Source organism: Triturus cristatus, chromosome 5_1, assembly GCF_964204655.1.
Source record: "Triturus cristatus chromosome 5_1, aTriCri1.1, whole genome shotgun sequence".
Lineage (NCBI taxonomy): Eukaryota > Metazoa > Chordata > Amphibia > Caudata > Salamandridae > Triturus > Triturus cristatus.
Genome location: NC_140587.1, coordinates 809,726,354 through 809,745,793, shown reverse-complemented (window position 1 = coordinate 809,745,793; position 19,440 = coordinate 809,726,354). Strand labels below are relative to the sequence as shown.

At 42.6% G+C, this 19,440-nt stretch overlaps 1 protein-coding gene across 1 annotated transcript in view; it reads left to right on the top strand.

Annotated features, from left to right (window-relative positions):
- Nucleotides 1-7,457, top strand: part of LOC146831504 (adhesion G protein-coupled receptor E1-like) — a 227,140-nt gene extending 219,683 nt beyond the window's left edge. Inside the window, exon 16 of the mRNA XM_085603927.1 lies at nucleotides 7,354-7,457. Coding sequence (XP_085460053.1) covers nucleotides 7,354-7,457 — 104 coding nt within the window. The remainder of the gene's footprint in view (nucleotides 1-7,353) is intronic.
- Nucleotides 7,458-19,440: the final 11,983 nt, after the last annotated feature.

Sequence of the window (19,440 nt, the reverse complement as noted above, 5' to 3'; positions counted from 1 at the left end):
TGTGCCCAGAGTCGGGTTGGCGGATCTGGAAGCGGCTCCTATCCCTTTGGAACCCGAGGTAGTGATCATTGCCCCAGATTTACCTCAGGATGTTCCAGTACCTGTTATGGCCAACCTGGGTGACCAGACTAGCCCACAGAGTCATCACAGCCCCTTGTGTCCAGGGGTCCCTAGGGTTGGGCCGTCTGATGTAAAACGGTCACAAAAGAAAAAACCAGTAAAGCGTGGCAAAGGCCCTAAGGTTGGTCCAATTAGTACTTTCCTAGGAATTGATGTTTCTATCCAGCAGTCCTTACGGCTCCTTATTGAGGATATTTTTGGCACAAGATTTGAATCCATGCTGTCCTCCATTGCAAATGATATTATTGAAACTATGAACTGCTGTGTCGCTGACCTTAAAAAAAAAGTGTGATCATTTACACTGTATTTTGGATTCCCGTTTAAAAGACAATCTCTGTCCGCCGTTTACTAACTTTAGTGATGCGACACCAGTAGTGACTGGATCAGTTACCAGAGGGTCTATTCAAACTTGTGTCCAGTCGAACTCATTGGGGCCGGGTGGTCTTGTGAATTTGGAGGGTAGGATGGTCCCTTCCCCTATTATAAGGCAAAATGTATCCATAGCCCCTCATGGCGCCGTTCCTATGCAACCTAGAGGTTTGGGTTCTGTAACAAGGGAGAGCCCTGTGTCACACAATAGTTCTATCTCTAACAACTGTAACAGGATTGATCTCCCCCCTGAAGCTACCCCTCTTGTTGCGGTCCTTGTTGGGGTTCCCTCCCTTGACCACACCGTTCAGGAATCTACAGATGGTTTCTTACGTAAAACAAGAAATTGGTGTAATCACTATTGTACGGGCCCGCACGATATTTCAGACCACATTATTATGGCTAGACGATTGTCGTGGGTGGGCAACCAGCCTAAAAATATTGTAGGGGACTGCATAATTGTAAATTTTAACAAACCCGACATAGCAGATAGGTTGTTTTGGGATACTTCTGCCCTTAATTCAGAAGGTATAAGGGCTGTACCATTGGGCTATTTCTACCCTCCCCCAAATCTGGGGGTGGCCTCTAGCAGGCCACATGCTAATATTAAGTTTTATCCACCCCAGTATTGGCATAGAAATAGATCGGGAGGAGTTGGTTCTCTATCCTCTAATACTATAATTGCCCAGTCAGGGGGTGAGGAGGTGGGCTTACCACTGACTAATAGATTTTCTCCCTTAAACATGTTGGACTCAAATGATTGACTCTTTGAACCTGACACCATACCGTCTCTCTTTGTTTCCAATGATGTGGAGGGTCTAGGCCTCGAGAATAATAATTGCCTATCTGTTACCCCCTGCACAATTAATATGGAACCAGATGTTATTTTGCCTCCTTCTGCTCCCAATGATTTGGTGGGATTAGGCATGGAGAGTAACAACTGCCTATTTGTTAGCCCTTGTCCAACTAATTTGGAAATAGACATTGGCGTGGTAAATGCCCCTTTTTGTAGAGCTGTTAGCTGGAACATTGCGGGCCTAAGAAGTAAAAGAGATAATCCTCAGTGGCTAGCGTTTTAAAAATCTTTTGATATAATCGCCATCCAGGAATCTTGGGATAAGGAGGAGATTTCTGGGTGGATGGTTTCAGTTCCTTTTTTCTCCCAGCTCAAGCCACCATAGTCGGTAGAGCAAAAGGTGGGCTTTTGTTACTTTTATCTTTAAATATACAGGGACCTATAAATAGGATTCATGTAGATTCTTTCAACTGTTTGGCAATCGAAATCTGCTCTACCTCTCAACCTAAGATACTTTTGGTGAACTTTTATAATTCTGGGGAAGTTATTTTTAGGCATCAACACTTGATTAATTTGAACTTGTTTTTAGAAAAATATAGGGCTTCGCAAACTACTGCGTTCTTTGTCGTACTCATGGGCGATTTTATTATTCATCTTTGCCAACAAAATTGCCTCATTGCCGATGATCTTGGCCATAATTATGCCTCATCGCCCCATTTTGAACACACTGGGGAGGGGGAGGCCTTAGAGTCCCTCTTGTCTGATGCTGACCTTTTTGAACCGGGCTTCGCTAATAAGCTTGAGCGGTGCCCGACCTTTAAATCCAATACTAAAGATACCATTATTGATTACATTTTTTTGTCTCCAGGGCTATTGGATAAAGTTGTTTTTTACAATGCAAGAGAATCGCCCTTTAGCGACCATAACCCTGTCATTCTGGAACTCAATATATGTTGCAGCTCACGATCTAGTGACAAGACCCAAACTGCACCTTGTTTCGTATCCACCTGTGACCAAGGGAGACGGCTTAGGTGGCCTAAGGTGATCCCGGATATCTTTTTTAACGAACTTCGCACGAAATGCGAGGGGCACTTTTCAATCTGCGATAACCCATTGAGTTCAAAAGATGAAATATTTAGAGCTTTCGAGGGTATTTGTAAACAAATTGCCAGTGAACTCACAGTCAAACATATCTCGAGACCGGCACATGGCCCTAAGTGGTTTGACAGCAATTGCTCTCTCGCCCATCGCCTTTTAAACGAAGCGCTGAAAACAAAACCTCGAGATAGATCCCTGATAGCGGTCCTGCGCAAACAGTATAAGTTGGCAACTTATAAGCGGAAATCCGAGATTAAGGCTGAGGCGTGGCATGCGTTGCTATCAGTAGACGTCATCAGGGATAGCTCAAAATTTTGGGGGATTATCAATACTCCTTTTTTCTCCGGTTTGGATAATGAAATTCAGGACTGCCACATCACTGAGGCCCAATGGTTGTCTCATTTTGAGGCAATATATGCCTCTCCTGAGAATTTGGATCTCTGCCCTAGCGTCCCATTTGTTGAGTCACGAACTACACTCGTGTTCTGCGAAACAGATGTGGAGAAAGCTATAAGAGAAACTATCAGTGACAAGGCTCCTGGCCCTGATTTAGTCCTGGCTGATGTATTTAAATCAAACCCTAAATTTTGGGCGAAGATCCTGGCCAATGTTTTTAACGTCTCTGGCTCCATAGGGTTACCCGCATCATGGTCCTGTTCTACAATTATCCCAATTTTTAAGAAAGGCCAGAGAGGGGACCCGCGGTGCTACAGACCTATATCCTTGATCGATTCTTCCGTGAAGATTTTAGGCAAAGTAATTTTAATGAAAATTTCTGACTGGGCTGTTGATAAGAACATTATTTCAGACCTACAATATGGCTTTAGAAAAAACAGAAGTACCATTGATCAGTGCCTTAACCTGTCAATATTAATCAACAAATATACCGTGGCGAAGGAAGGCTGTATTAGACTGGCTTTCATGGACTTATCCTCAGCTTTTGACCTGGTTAACAGGTCTAAGCTGTGGACCATTCTGTTAGAAAAAGGTCTTGATCCTCCCCTGGTGCACTTTTTGTCCGATCTTCACCAGGATCTTTTCGCCTCGGTCAGAATTTCACGGGATGGTAAATGTACAAGTTCTTTTAGATCTACCCGTGGTGTTCGGCAAGGGTGTATTTTGGCACCAGTTCTTTTTACCCTCTATATTAATGACCTAGACAGATCACTCTTATCAGCAACCCCGGATATTCCGCGTGTAGGAGACTATTCCATCCCGGTCCTCCTATACGCAGATGACGCGTTCCTTATTGCCCGCACTGCGGTTGCTTTACAGCGGCTTCTGGATGCGTTTGGGGCCCATATGAAATCGTTGGACCTAGTTGTGAATAACAGTAAGTCTCATATCTTGTCAATTGGTGGTAAAACAAGAAAACCCCACCCCTTTTTTTGTAATGGCCAAGAGGTGACCTCGGTCTCCTCTTTTACTTACTTAGGGGTAGTCTTCGATGAGAAGTTTTCCTGGATCCCGCAGCAGAAAATTAAAAAGAATTCTGTCACACGTTCTGCTATAGGACTTATGGGGTTTGCCAAACGCTTGGGGGCAAGACCAATTAAGAGCATATTGAAAATATATAGCGCCAAGTGTGTCGCAATTGCAACTTATGGTTCCTCGATCTGGGGCTATAAGGATCAACCAGGCATCCAAATAGCCGAAAATAAATTTTTACGCAGTCTTTTATCAGTTCCACAATCAACACCAGTCTTTTCTATACACCAGGAACTTGGAATTGGTTACATCTCAGACACTTTGAGCCTAGCTCCGTTGCTTTGCTGGCTCAAAGTGTGGTTTCAATTCTGAACTAACTTTGAACCATAAAATCCTAAGTGACTGTGTACGTTTGGACAACTCTAATAAAATTAAGTGGTTGACCTATGTTAAAAGCGGGCTAACTAAGCTGGGACGGCCTGAGCTATTTGAATCCCCCGAAAAGATACGGAAGGAGGATGTTATATGGGTAAAAAATAATTTCAAAAAGATATTGTCTGCAGAACGGGAGGTTACAGAGCTGCAGAAACCACTTGTAAGGGCTCATTTCCTAACAAAAACTAACATCTGTATCGAACCCTATTTGATATTAGTTAATATCCCATACCATCGCTGGCTTTTAACTAGGTTTCGTTTTAATCCAGTTCCATTCCTACTAGGCGATTTCCAGGAGTGGAGTAACCCAGAGTCTTCAATACCCTGCACATGTGATAATTTTTCTACCCAGAATACCCTTCATTTTATGATGTTTTGTCCCTTTTATTCCACTATGCGGAATAAGTACTTAATTCCAATTTTGAAAGGGAAGGGCTTCATGCAGGTTAGACCAGCATTACTTTACCTGCAGTTACTAAGTACACCATGGGATATTTTTAACATTGCCAGCTTTCTGGTCTCAGCCACACGTTCTAAAAATATGAGAAATAGACTTCCGCTACCTGACTGTCTAGATTTTTAAAGGTTATATTGTAATTTTAGTTTTGTACTTTTGTACGCTCAGCACATTGCACATAGTACTTTCCTTGGTCTTGCCTTTGCTTGACGCTTTGCACTCAGTATATCCTATGATTGTACTGTTTGATATGTTTGCACTTTAATCTGCATGTGACATTTGCACTATGCATTAAGCACTTTATGTATCATGTGATAGGTATTGTGCATAATTTCCCTTAGAACTCGCTTGTATCTCGTATATTTTATGCTTAGAAATGCACTGTTTTTATCTTTGAAATCCTGTTTTAAACTGTTTAGTAATTCACCATGAGTTTGTAGACAATACCCTGTATTTTTATTTGTAATTGTACTATATGATTGTTTGAATTGTTTACTTTTATGACATTCATTTGTCGAATAAAGTATTTGAACTGAACTGAACTATGGCTGCTGGCTGCCCAAGTGGGGGCCCAGGAATAGGAGGAACAAAACCAGAAGTAGCCTCCGGTGCACACCCAGTTCCAGGCCCACCCACAGCAGTCCCAGAAAAACTGCCACCCGAGATGATACCCCAGCAGGTTGCCTAATAAGGATAGACTTTGTGGCAGAGCAGTTCTGGCCTATGGTTGTAGGTGGGGGAGCACTATGGGGCATATCAGCAACAACCGGCGATAATTATCGCTAAGCGCACTTAGCGCTAGGATAATTATCGCCGGCTAGCGTGGATTTTTATCTCTGAGATAGCGTGCTATTAGCAACGCTTATCTCAAAAGCAATAAAAATCCTAGCGCTAACTGCCTAACGTGAGATTATCGCTGGAAACCCAGCGATAATCTCACGAAATGTGGCGTTAGCTTGTTGATAGGGCCTCACAAACTTAGCCATGATATCCACCTTCCTTAGGATATCATGGCTAAGTCAGTCCTGAAGCAGGCATAAGGAAAGTAGCGATAACAGGGGTTATCGCTACTTTTCCTGCCGCTCTGCTTCATAGCATGGGGCTTGAAGATAGGAGAAATGTCGCTTAGCGACATTTCTCCTGTCATGTCAGGTCAGGAATGCCCACTTTGCATCTCATTAGAGATGCAAAGCTGGTCGTTAAGAATTCCTGCGCTAATGCAAGGTTTAACGCGTTAGCGCGACCTTGCTAATTAGGCGATAAAAGTATCGCCGAAAACGGCCGCAAAAGTGGCGATTATTTTCTATCGCCGCCTTGTAGATATGCCCCTATATTAGTAATGGCATTAGCTGTTCTCCTATTAGTCATACTACTACATAATAAAGTTATTTTATCAATTTTCTTTTCCAGATGCTCCAATTTCTCCTTTAGAGGTAGGACTAAATCCTTAACGATGGTGACAAGGTTCCACAAGGCAGGGCCACAACACCATTCATCCGTTGGGGCGAGATGGTTATTCGACCTATCACAGGATTGTACTACCGATACAGTAGGATCTGTACTAGCAGCCACCACCCTCTTGGACTTTCTCTTAGGTTTGGCTATTGGTGAACAGACCACAGAAACATGGGCCACTGGGGGAGAGGCTACCTCTGCCACTATAGGCGACTCCTGTAAAATACTACGAGCCACTGCTTCTTGACTAACATAATGTCCAGTTGTAGGTGGTACATCGATTGAGTCGGGCTCTCCGGGGATTAACGCCTGACCACTTGGCCCAGTCATACCCAAGGATAAACGGCATTCAGCCAAGTCAATGTCTTTGGAAATAACTCCCACAGCTTGGGCAAGGAATGAGTCAATAGTGGTACTTTTTGTAGCCACTCCCTCTTTGGATCCTCCAGCCTTGTGCTTTCTCATGTTATCAATGATAAAATACAATTAAGTTCACTTGATTCCCTTAGCACCCTTAATTTAAGGCTGTTAGAATACCACTCATTAAAACTCGATAAAACGAATAACTGCTCAGTGATTATCGAAGTCCACTTAATTCGTAAGGTAAATAAATAGCATGAAAGGTCTCACTATTGCAACATTGGGATGGTGCCACACCACATCCAGGGGTGAGCAAAACGTGACTTGACTTGAGGCCAAGAGGGTAGGCCCAGCCCAGCGTATTCCAGGCACGGACGTGAGCAGACTGCCCAGCTCTTCGCCTGGTTCCACCCGGGCCACCCCCAGGCGTGCCCTGCATGCGTCCCATGCTGCAGGAATCCTCTAGTTGATTTATGGTGCTCCGGCACCTCCCGCCGCCACCGCGGCCTCTTGGTTCGAAATGCTTGGAATGATGGGTAGTGTAGTTCTCTTTCCCCCCAACAAGCTGCCAAGGTCCATTACTGCAGACAAAAGTCTCCCAAGAGGGTCCCGCACTGCAGGACTACTCTAGTTGATTTATGATGCTCCGGCGCGTCCCATCACCGCCTCCTGACCAGATATGCTTGGAATGCTGGGGGATGTAGTTCTCTCCCTCCAGCAGGCTGCTAAGGTCTGTAACTGCAGATAAAAGTCTCCCGAGAGGGTCCCATCGTCACGTTTATAGACCTGGAGTATTTAATTTAAATGTCTCTATCATGTCTTTTATCTTTTACAGCTCTTAAATATAAGACTAGGCTAGACGCTACTCGTCAGTACCCGTCAACCTTTCCAAGAAAGTGGGTCTTTGAATTCTTAGTAAGAACCAGCATCAAGAGCTAGAAGAACCAATTTGGCACAAATGTATGTCAATATCTTAAATTAGACTTTAGCATCTGGGCAAATCATAAGAAGCATGACAATGAATCAGCATATGGCAAGAATGCTAGCTACAAGGTGGTGAGTAGGCAACTAAGGCCCAAATATTGAGCCGTTATATAGTCCCTTTACAGTTTCCAGTACTCTTCCTGCCAAAGTAACTCTGATCAGGGTTCCAGGGTGTACATTTTACAAAGGTCAGTAAGGGTGTGTGGGTGATGAGTTCTTGCAGCATGCCAGTAATGGGAGGGTGAGATACCGGAAAGTGAGCATGTGAAACCTGCACTTTCTGGAACTTGAACTGACAAGGGTGAGCAGGATTTGATTCTCTCTTCCAGGAGACGAGATGAACTACCTGGTAACTGGGGATAAGAAATTTACCAGACTCATAATTGACCTTCCATAAGTCGGTGCTGACATTGTAAAGGGAATCCTTGACAGCCCCCTGTCTCCCATTTTTCTACTTTTTCTGCTAGTCACCCCTGCATCTTAGCATTTTGAGCAATGCACACAAACATCAACACACCCAAACACACTTTATATATAGACACACACACACACACACATCAAGTTGTTTGTAGTCTCCTAAACATTTGCTCACTGCTGAGCCAACTACTTTAGATTGTGTAGCTATATGGACCTGTCCAACAAGAGTAACTGCCCTGTCTATTAAGTGCCTTTTCTTCCCGAACCAAAGCATTCCTGTGCTGCTTGAGTTTAGAGGCTCATTGTAGTGCTTAGAGCTTCAAGTCCCATATCCTACCCAGTGCCACGGGCTTCAGCTGTCATCCAGCTCTGTATTTTATTGTACCTCCACTTTGTCTGGGTTTTGAGTAGTAGACAAGAAAACTACCCACATGTAACATCAGGAGCAAACAGTAGAAATCATTAATCACACCAGGTTTGGCTGACTAATTTGCTGTTGCTTATATTTAAATCTTTTTAAAAACTAATTGCCAAGCTAATTTCTTGTTTAGATGCTAAAGTGCAAACCGTGCATTCTTTTATTAAGTAGGGCATCTGTGGGGGCTGGCAGGCTTTCTGCGTCATAACACTGTTATTGATGTGGTTATTAATGTTTTCTTGTGAGCAGTTTTTACTTGGAAGATGTGATCAATACATGTTTCATTCAGCCATGTTGGCTTGGACCATTGTCGATACCATTTTGTTCACCAAGTTTGTGAGAAACCCTTTCTTATGAGTCAAACTATTGCATTATATTCATTTACGTATTTGGCATATTCGCATTAATAAATCTAGACCACCAAGAGAGTGGCTCATATCACTTGTCATATCTAGAACAGTTAAATACAAAAAGGTAGGTTTGCTTGCATTGCAATAGCCTTGAGAATTTACTATAAGAATGAGATGTTTATTATTCTCTCTCTCACTGGCTATCAGTAGCGGCTGGTGAGATTTGAAAGTGGTAAGGCGTAAAAAAAAATTATTATACTGCTCTGCAGCGAGCAAGCGAGCCCGAACCACCTACGGAGGGTTCGGGGGGTTCTCCCCCCAGAAAATTTTCAAAAAAGAGTGTACAAGTGGTGCATTTTCAAGCAAATTTGAGAAAGCAGGAAGGTTAATAAAGCAATTGTTAATTGCCTTCCTATTTCCCTGTCAAGCAGCATAACACCCTGTACATCTCCCTTCTATGTTCATTGCCTTGCTATGTCCCTGTCAACCACCAGCACAACCTTGTATGTCTCTCTTAAATGTTTATCGCCTTCCAGGTGTATGCGTTAATTTGATAATTTTTATATGGTTTGCTGGTGTATAAGACTACTCAATAACTATTCCTGTTGTATATCTACAAGGTTATTCTCTGTGTAAGCTTTACTAGTAACTAATTATAAATCTACAATAACTATCAGTTTCTTGCACATAACTATAAGATTACATAAAGTATAAATCTTCCTTGTGTATAGCTGTAGGATTACACTTTGTGTAACACTTCTTGATGCCTAAATGTGAGACTTGACTGTGTAAGTCTTTCTGGTGTATAATTATAATACTACAGGATGTGTAGGAGTCTCTAATTGATCACTTTAGTATTAGACTTGATGTGCAACTTCTTGATTAAAAAACGTATAGCTAAACAGTTAATAAAACAAATCTTGATTTCGTATTTGCCAATATTATAAAAAGTAGGGTGCATGCTGTTGCATCAACTCTGTTTCTAAGAACTAAAGAATTGAGACATGTAAACGTAGTGATATTAAATGCTTTGTGTTAACAAATTTAAGACGCAAAGGGTTACTTCGGTTTTGACCCAGCACTGTGTAATAAGAGAAGGTTATTCAAAATCTATTCAAGGATTTTGAAATTTCGCCATGTGATAACTCATCCTAGCAAGCATAGCACAGCAAAGCATATCAAACATAATTCAACGAAGCCCAACAAAATAACATACCACAACCCAGTATAGCCCACTGTGACTTAAAATAACATAGGTTAATATGACATGTCACAACACATTAACATAACAAATGGCTCGGCATAGCATAACGAAGCATGGTATAGTTTAAGTAACTTACCATAGCACAGCATAGCATAGCTTAAAGCAGCATAACAAAATGTCACATAATATACCACCTCAACATACCGCACAACTCAATAGAACACAACCCAACATAAGAGAAGCCGGCACCGGATTCAGCTTACATTTCCTGCTGTTTTAACCACAAGCAACTGCGAGGCCGAAATGCAGGACACATCTTGCATTTGCCCAGCCCTAAATGAATGTTGTGAAGTCAGACAGTGGCCACTATGGGACATCAGTGTTGACACAGTACATATCACCGTGGATGTTGGTTATAGACGATAACGTGTTTACAGCGAGCGGGGCAGCAGCAGCGGCTTTTAAAGGGAGTTTGGGGAGAGTTGGAGTATCACCATGTGGCATGTGTGTGATAACAAATAATAAAATAACAGCGTCAACATTAAGCGGACACTCATACCAAGACCAACAACAGGATCTGAACATGAATAACCATAGAAATGTATGAATTCAATATATTTAATGCCACCATTTTGTCCCCAAACATTAGCTTTCCAGTTTATACAAATACACATGCTTTGCTATCAGAAACAGCGGAGAAGGCGCTATTGGGATCTTTACTTATAAAAAAAAACACACTGCAGGAACTATGAATTCAATTTCAACATTGCCATGAAGTTGGGTGGCTTGTGGCAACAAATGGTGCTTAAATAATTCATCTATGCACATTTTCTTAGCCTTCACTTGGAGTTCCACAACTGTTGTTTTTGTTCTTCAAGTACTTTACACAAATGTACCTCATTATTTTTTTACAATTAAACTGACTAGCGCAATTTGGCGAGTACCTGTACTTATTTTTTACCATTTAAAGCACTGAACACTTTTTACCATTTAAAGCACTGAACACAAGCGTAGCAGCCTAGCTGAGGAATGATGGTGCTTTTCCACTGTAATCATTCTATCTCTTAAAAGATGTGGCAGTCCTATAGAGAATTACTGGCAATGCATCACTGAAAACACACAAGGCCTTCTGAGAAATCCTGGTACTGTCCCATTATTATGCCAAAACCCCAAAGGATTAGGTCTCGTGTTGACCATTTTTTGTTGTTGTTGCATTTTTATATAGCGCAAACTTGACCCGAACGTATCAGAGCGCTTTACATGAGCAACAGCATTACAGAAGAACACATTCATTTTTAGGGACGGGGAGATTACTTGATTTGAGCAGAATCACTGGATGTTTGAGCCTCCTGCCAGACTCGTACCTGATTCCCCAGCATCAAAATCGCCTGCTCTAGTAGGTGAAGCCACATCCTCTCCCCTTTATCTGCATAGAATCTCTATTCTAATTTTGAAGCATGGTGGTTTTAAGACTGAGAGTACTAATACAGTGACAAGATGAGGCACTTAAATGCAATGCATTTCGACTTCTAATATTCATGAAATATTAGTCACACTGTTATCCAACTGAGCGACAACAACTCTGGGGGTGCATGATTTCCATTTCCCACAATGATGTTTTTGGTCTTGAGGATTATGAGCACATCCCCGCCCCCACATTCAGCCTTTTTATCTTGGCTTTCTCCCGTACCTGCGAGCCTTGAGGATCATTATGCAGTTAGCACAGCTGTCGTTTTGATATAAGTTTATTCCCGCCACTGTCACGCTGGCTGTAAACCTGTCTCACCTTGCCGCTGCCGGCAGGGCCCATCAACAACTGGGCTTAACGAGGCATTGCTGCGGCCTGCAAAGCACTGGTCCCGCTATGACAGGACACTTCACCCGGTCGAGCGCTGCTCAATCCCATCCGACACCTGAACCAAGCTTCCACAAGCAGAGAACCGACAATTGCGGCTCATGTACGGACATAAAAGAAGGACTGCTTAAACTTAGTCCACGGTAACAATTGCCTGGGACACGAAGCACGTTCATCGTAGATCATAGTAAAGATGTCGGCCTGGCCATCTTTAATTTTCTAACAATAACAGTATTTCCATACGGTTTGTAAGAAATATTAAAAAATGCTGCTACACATGAGATAATTAATGGAGGTTATTCTTTCGAATGCCCTTTCTTTTACATGTAAAAGTAACACTAAACGGCTTATAAAAATATGCTACTGTAATGACACTATAGATATACTAATATAATAATTGCTATCGTTCATAAAGTTTATAACTTTTGATGGCTGTTAAAGAAAATCTATGCTTGTCCGATTCCCAAAAGTACCGAAAGGCAGTCACCTCATACAAGTATGCCACCCAATTAGACGCAACAAGTTTAGGGTGATATTGTAGCCCTCTTAATTTAGATCGTGGCAACATGCAACAAGATGGCACGAGCGTGGCGTTTTGAGACTCAGAAAAGTCGCGGCCGGTGGAACATGGCAGTCGCAGGTAGGGGTCACGGGGGGTTATAATTAAAAAGAAATCTTACCTTACCGCCTCAGCTCCTGGCAGTGGCGGTGTCCCAACAGGAAGCAACCACAGGCAGCCTTCCTCCCCTCCCCTAAACCAATCACAACGCTTCAATGGCAGCGTTGTTATTGGTGAGGCGCAGCGGAGACCGCCCCAGCCGGGCCATTCTCTCTATGTAGGCTGCTGCATAGAGAAAAAGGGAGAGTGCTCATGACTGGGTTGGTTGGCCCTGGGACCGACCAAACAGTCAGTACCCACAACAGTGGGCAAGTCACTCCCCCCTGCCCTCGAGAAGGACCTCCCACCCGCCCGCCCCCAACCAGGCACTCCAGGCACCTCTGCTTTCTCGCAGTGCGAGAATCAGAAACATAAAATGGTAGTTTTACCATTTTATGTTTCTGCTTTTTGCACTGCGAGAAAGCAGTGAGGCAACACCCCCACGCCCCTATGGTGGAGCCGCCACTGCTGGCTATTGTAAAGATGACCAGTAGCGTAACATAAGCCCCCGCAGTCCCTGCTGTAAGGGAGGATCCCGAGCTCCATGGGGCCCACTCAGCAAAAGTTCTAGGTGGTGGACCGGGAGGGGGCATCCGTTAACTTTGCGGCGGGGTGGGGGGGCTCAAGTTTTGTTACACCACTGAAGACGACAAACTGTATGAAATGAATATGCATGCGTATCATTGTCTGGGGTTTTTAGAGAGCACTTAAATGCTGCCAAAGTCTTTCTGAACTTAAATGTTTTGTGTGCATGTTTTCATCTGAGTTTTCAAGACAGTATCATGTCTCTCCTTTGCATTTCATATCCTTTCGGCTCACACACAGTCCATTTACTCTGTCATTCATTCTGTACTTCATTCATTCAGGAGTCTGTCAGCATCGTGACATCATTTTTCTAGTGATGCCTAAACAAATATCAATAGTAAACCCATAGTTTTTTAATTATAAAATGTGACTCTCAGCTGGTTCCCATCCCTGAAATAATAAACAGCTCAACCAGTCCAGACCATGGACATGGTGCCTGCCTCCCTGGTGAATGAGCAGCATCAGTACGGCCCACTTCACACATTAATCAGTCTCCAAGATTTTACACCCTCAGGGAATTCCCTATAGGGCTAAGTAGACATGGTTGATTTGCTCCTTTCTCAGCCTCCTTATTTCCAGTCACACAGCAGCTTTACACTGAGCGTTCTATTTGTGACGTCATGAGCTCATCCCTAGTCAGGTTAAGTCACAAGATAAATGCAGCAGCTCCAAGCATACACCAGCAATGACATATCAAAGATGATGAATGCTTCTCCCTGGCTCATCCTCATTGAAACTGCATAGGCCCCATAAGCAGGATATATAAGGTAAAGTCGTCTACCAGCACACACTGATATCCCCCCGTTAGAGTGTATTAATGTACAAAAAAACTATGAAATAATCCAAGCTGCTGCATGAGGAAAAGGCAAGGTGTGGGATGAGCAAGTGAGGGACAGGTGGATTGTCTTGACAGAATGGATTATCCCAGACTGGGACAAGATGTCCCAAGACACTCTAACATTGCCAACAGACCTGACCTAGAAAAGGTGAAGAGGCAGCTCCTTGGCAAATCAGGCAGGCCCAGCACTGGGCCCAGGTCTCCACTAGCTCAGCAATATGAGATGGGTAATCACTGTTTGGAACAACAAAAGAGTGTCCTGAGCAAAGGCAAAGCCTGAGAACAGATTTGCTGTCGCTCTGTACTTGCACCCTATTAGTACTTCACATGCACATTTGGGGCACCTATCATTGTACACAACATGCGTTTTGTTATCAGTTTCTGATAAGTTACACAAACCTTCCTGGAAATCTGTTTTACCATTGTGTGTGAAGCATGAGCAGGACAAGAAAAGCTGTAGTTTGTGAGTGCTTTTCCCTGAATGTAAGCACCCCAATGTGCCCTTTATGAGGGAATCAAATTCCAAAAATTCTGGAGAACGAAATTCTAACTATCAAGGTTATGTGGATCATCAGCACTTCACTCCAAATTTTCACATGCTCTTTAATCGCATTGTGCTTGCTTTGTTCATTTGCACACATGTTATTGCCAATGGTTACCTGGGGAAGAGAAGCTCAGGACATCTCTAGGGGAATGATGTGCTCCAGGGACCAGGAAGCCCAGAGATTGGTTAATTTGTGCACAGGACAGTGAGTCAGTTTGATGTCACTCCCTGTTGGCTGGTGGTCCTGAGAGGTTGCGCTGCAGTTTTCTGGCTCTTCCCCCTTGTTCAACGTAGTGCAAGTTCACTCTTATGGGGAAGAGATATTGCTTCTATTGCTCTATTTTCTCTCCTATATTCCCCAAGTTTCACTCCTCACTTCTCTTTTTTTATTGGTGATGGGGTCATTTAATTGAGTTTATTTGCTACAGTTTTGTCAAACAGATGTGGGGTTGGCTGCTTGCTCCTGTTGGGACAGAGTGCACTCCTTTTGTCGGGAAGACAAAAAGACGGAAGGCTTGGTGGTCAACAGGGGGCATTGGAGGATGGGACACATGAATAAACATTTGGGGTAGGTTGGAAGAATGGTGGTTGCAAAAGTGATTGAGTGGAGTGGATTAAAGGATCATTTAATTGGGGATGTTTGTCAGGTTTGAGGGGAGGATTATGGGTGGAAAGAGATCATTTTTGATATGTATTAGTGAGGCGGGATTCTTATTATCATTTTATTGTTTTGAGACTTAGTGCACACCTGTCCTTATTAAGTCGCCTTTTGCTCCTAAATGCGGCTCTTATTGCAAACCGTCTACTTCTTTGTAAGATCTTAATACTAATACAGTATACAATAAAAGACAGCTGTGTAACAAAGCATGTGGGCCCTATCTTTTCATTTTAATGTTTGCAGTAGGTTCTGGACAATTGTAATTATTAGGGATGAGTGAAAAATTCCACTCCGCCGGTGGAGTTCGCTGAGTTGTACAAAATCCCCGCTCCGCTTCCAGCACAGACTTCGGAGAAAACCCCACCATCCACCACATGGTGGAGGTTTTACCCACAAGTGACTCACCAACGTTACATTTACTAAGAGCCCTACAGTTACTGCACCAGGACACATGGGTCAGGATAAAGATTGGCGATGGTTCCAGACTGTCACGACCAATTTTTACAACGAAAGGTCTCAAACAAGGATGTGTCTTGGCCCCTACACTTTTTAATTTATTTTTATCAGATCTCCTAGAAGCCCTAAACACAGTCAACTCTCATGCTCCCAACTTAGGTAGCCTACAGCTATCAAACCTATTATATGCCGACGACGTGGTCCTCCTAGGTAACACAAAGATAGGTTTACAAAGGCTCATGGACACAACTGCCGCTTACTCAAATAAGAACGAGCTCCAGATAAATAAAAAGAAAACAAAAATCTTGGCGGTTCTCCCGGGAAGGCCAAAGAAGTTGGCATGGGTCTTAAATTCGGAAAGTATCATAGAATCCAAATGCCACAAGTACTTAGGAGTCTTCTTTATCAACAACTGAAGATATAAAAGCCATCTGGGAGAGCAAAAAAAGAAAGGAACAGCGCTAGCATTTGCTCTCAGTTCTATCCATAAGAAATTACTTGGCCATACATTTGCTCCAACACTTCAGGTGGCACAGGCAAAAGTCATCGCAACCTTAACATACGGAAGCGAGATGCTAAAAGGACTGGATAGTGGCCAATTAGACAAAATCATGGCAAAAATCTTTAGAACAGTCTTCCAGCTACCATCTTTCACGTCACCGGCACAAATCAGGCTGGAACTGGGTATTTGCAAACAATCGCTCGGCAGAATGATGAATTTTCTAATGTGCTGCCACAAGCTGAGGACATCAAAAGAGGGCAGCCTAGCGGAACACCTATGGTCGAAACTGAATACAAAACGATGGCTAGCGGGGCATGGCTATTTGTCAAGCGGGTTAAAAACCCTAGGCCTGAACGAAGTTTGGGACCTACACGTTAGTTCAAAAGGCTAGCAAAAATAAGTGCAAAAAAGCTCTCCTCTATGGAAGACAAGGCGAGTCTTGCAAGAAGAAGCCATGGCTGGATGACCCTCATATCATATGATCAGCTGACACCTCAGAGTTTCTTAACCTGTCCTTTCAACGCACATACTAAACCCTGTTTCTTAAAACTAAGATTGGGGTGATCAACCTGTCCTGCCATCTTCCCAAATGGAAAAGAGAACAAGTCCCGGAACCATGTCGATTGTGTGGCAACCATAAGGAAGACATAATTAATGTTCTGTACCTGTGTCCAAGTCTCCTGAAAGAAAGAAGGACCCTCCTACGGAGGGCATGGAACAACAAGAAAGCCACATTGTGCAGATCTGCAGTATTGGCTTGCTTTGACCCACGGAATACATACTTAAACTGTGCGCTGGTGAGGTTTATGGACTGTGCAGCAAAAAAACTAGGGGAGGGGAGATGTCGACCGCTACCTCAGCTAGAGGCGCAGATCCACGGACCACTACAATAGTAGCAAACGCTGCCTTGCGGGCACCCAGACATACGTAACTGTCGGAACACCAAACCAAAACGGATACTAAAAAGGGACAGGCGTATAAGCTGGACAATTTTGGGTCTTAAAACACAACCTTGGTCACGACCAAAATTGCCTTGAAGGGATCGTCTTCAAAGGCATTTGCGGCGCAACGCACCTACAAGAGAGCTTGGACATGTGGGGGGGCTGGGTGTTCTATTTTATCAAACTTAATAAGTGTCATATTTTTATCAATTTAATAAGTGTCATAATTGTATCTTTTGTACTTTGCAAAGGTTTCCTTTGAAATCATGCAATGAACTTGCTTACGTTAAGTGGGCAAGTGAGAATTTGCATCCCCTAGAGTGATTTTCAAGTGGTCGAGAACCTCCATGTAAGAGTTCTCAATGCAGGCTGTCACGGCAGGTTGTTACAGTTGGTGTTAAGAAAGGTGTAGTGGAAAGAAGCAGTGCCCTCTGGTGCGCAGTGTGGTACTGTTTGCGCTGGTATTTTGCAGTGTGGAACAAGTTCCCGGCGCTAAAAACCAGTGCAAGCAGCACAAAGGTCAATGTTCCGCAACTCGCTGCATCTCAAGGATTTTTTAGGTAACTCCGCAGAATTCCATGGATTAAAACTCTGCAAGTTCCATCCACCAGAGTGATTATTTATATCAATTTATTTTTGACTTTGAAAAATGTTTATGTGCTCTGGTCCATCGAGCTGTGACTGCAAATCACATTTTATAAGCTTAAAACAAGCTTAATACAGTATCTTAAAAATAAGAAATATATTTGTGATTCACTTCTGTATTAATAGGAAACAACTGTACAATTATACATTTGACTCAAGCTATACTTACAATGAACCTGACGGTGTATCAGAAGAACTACAGATACTGTTCTTGATTCTGTGGAACACACTTCCTCACTGACTTTCCTGCAAGGCAATGAAATTGTCTTTCACAGTGGGTTATGTTCATTGCACCTGCTACATCTGCTAAAGCTCTACCCTTTGGAATTCTGAAGGTTAAGTAGTGCTAGACAGAAGATGTTTGAACATGTGGAGAGGTAATTTACTTCATTTATGAAAGATTGCCAAGAACAAGGTATTCCTAGTCTTAGACAATACTTAGAATTATGTACCCCCAATGGTGCAGATCAGGATATTACAAGCCAACATGAGGACACCGACAGAATATCTCTATATGGCTGAAAAACTCTAGGCTGACTTGAATACTCTCATTATTTGCAAGTGGTGGTATTTTATTCCTTATAATATATGGGCTCACAAAAATGCTGGACATGGATAAAAAAAATGATTATCAATACATATTTACTAGGTGTCTATGTGCACACATTTTGTATGCAGTATGATTACTTATAACATGATTTAAAAATAAGAGGTTTAGTATTTCCTAGCAACTTGCTGCAGGAGAATTGCTGCTACTGAGGTTTGGGTTGCAAATGGAGAGCAGGTTGCTTCTGATCCAGCGATCAGGGATCGATAATTTTTCATTAACAAAGGCCCATTTACATTTACCCAATTGATCCCTTCATGCTGGGTGTCAGTGTGATGCAAGTTTATACCTAATTTACCAATTACAAAATAGAACCTGCATTTCTCCTTACAACATGTATTACTTGACTCGATGAATTTGTGTGTAGTTGAGAAGTTGATGGCAATAATATGTACCTATCTGTAAATACTAAATAATCAACAGACTCAGTGTGAATTTTTATAATATTTATCATAAATAATGTGAAGTAAAAGGCTCATCAAGTACTTGTCATACAAATGCAAACATATATTATCATGGTGAAAATTTATTAGCAATGTACAGAAACAAACTCATAAAAAAATAGCAATGCATTGCAGGAGTGGATAGGAAAAGAGACAAAAGTTTCAGAGACATAAATACATTTGCAAATGATTATGCAAATTTCGAATATCATCTATACTAACCCAAGTAAGAATCAGGGAAAACTACCCTCTTGGCCAAAGAGGGCAGTAAGGCCCCCGAGAAGAGTGGAGTGGCAAAGATTTAGTCAGGCATCAGGAAACAGGTAGGCCTCTATCTGGAAACCGCAAACCGACGACAGCGATGATCTCCTGCTAGCTGACCAACACCTACACAAACCACACCCACTGGGGCACTTCAAATACACCCTAAAACCTGAATGTCCTACCCACATTTGTTTCAATATTAGGATAAACTTCGACTATCATTGGCTAAGGACAGAGGTGTTCTGTCACACCACTTTCAGCGTGATCTCTTTATTAAATGTTCTTTTGTTTTAAACTTTCAGTATTACAACAGATTTGTCCCAGGAAATAACTCTGAACACAATCATATTTCATATTGCTTTCAGTCATTACATGTTGCAAATCTTTGCGCTTCCTTTGTTAGCCTCTGCCATTCTCAAAAGGAAATTGCGCGCTTCCACTTGCTTATCAAATTTCTTTTCCATAGCTTGGCAGTCATACAGTACACCACAAAGGTCATTTTTTTCGGAAGCTTTGCATTCTCTCTTCTCAATTCAAAAGCCTCTTTGGTCAT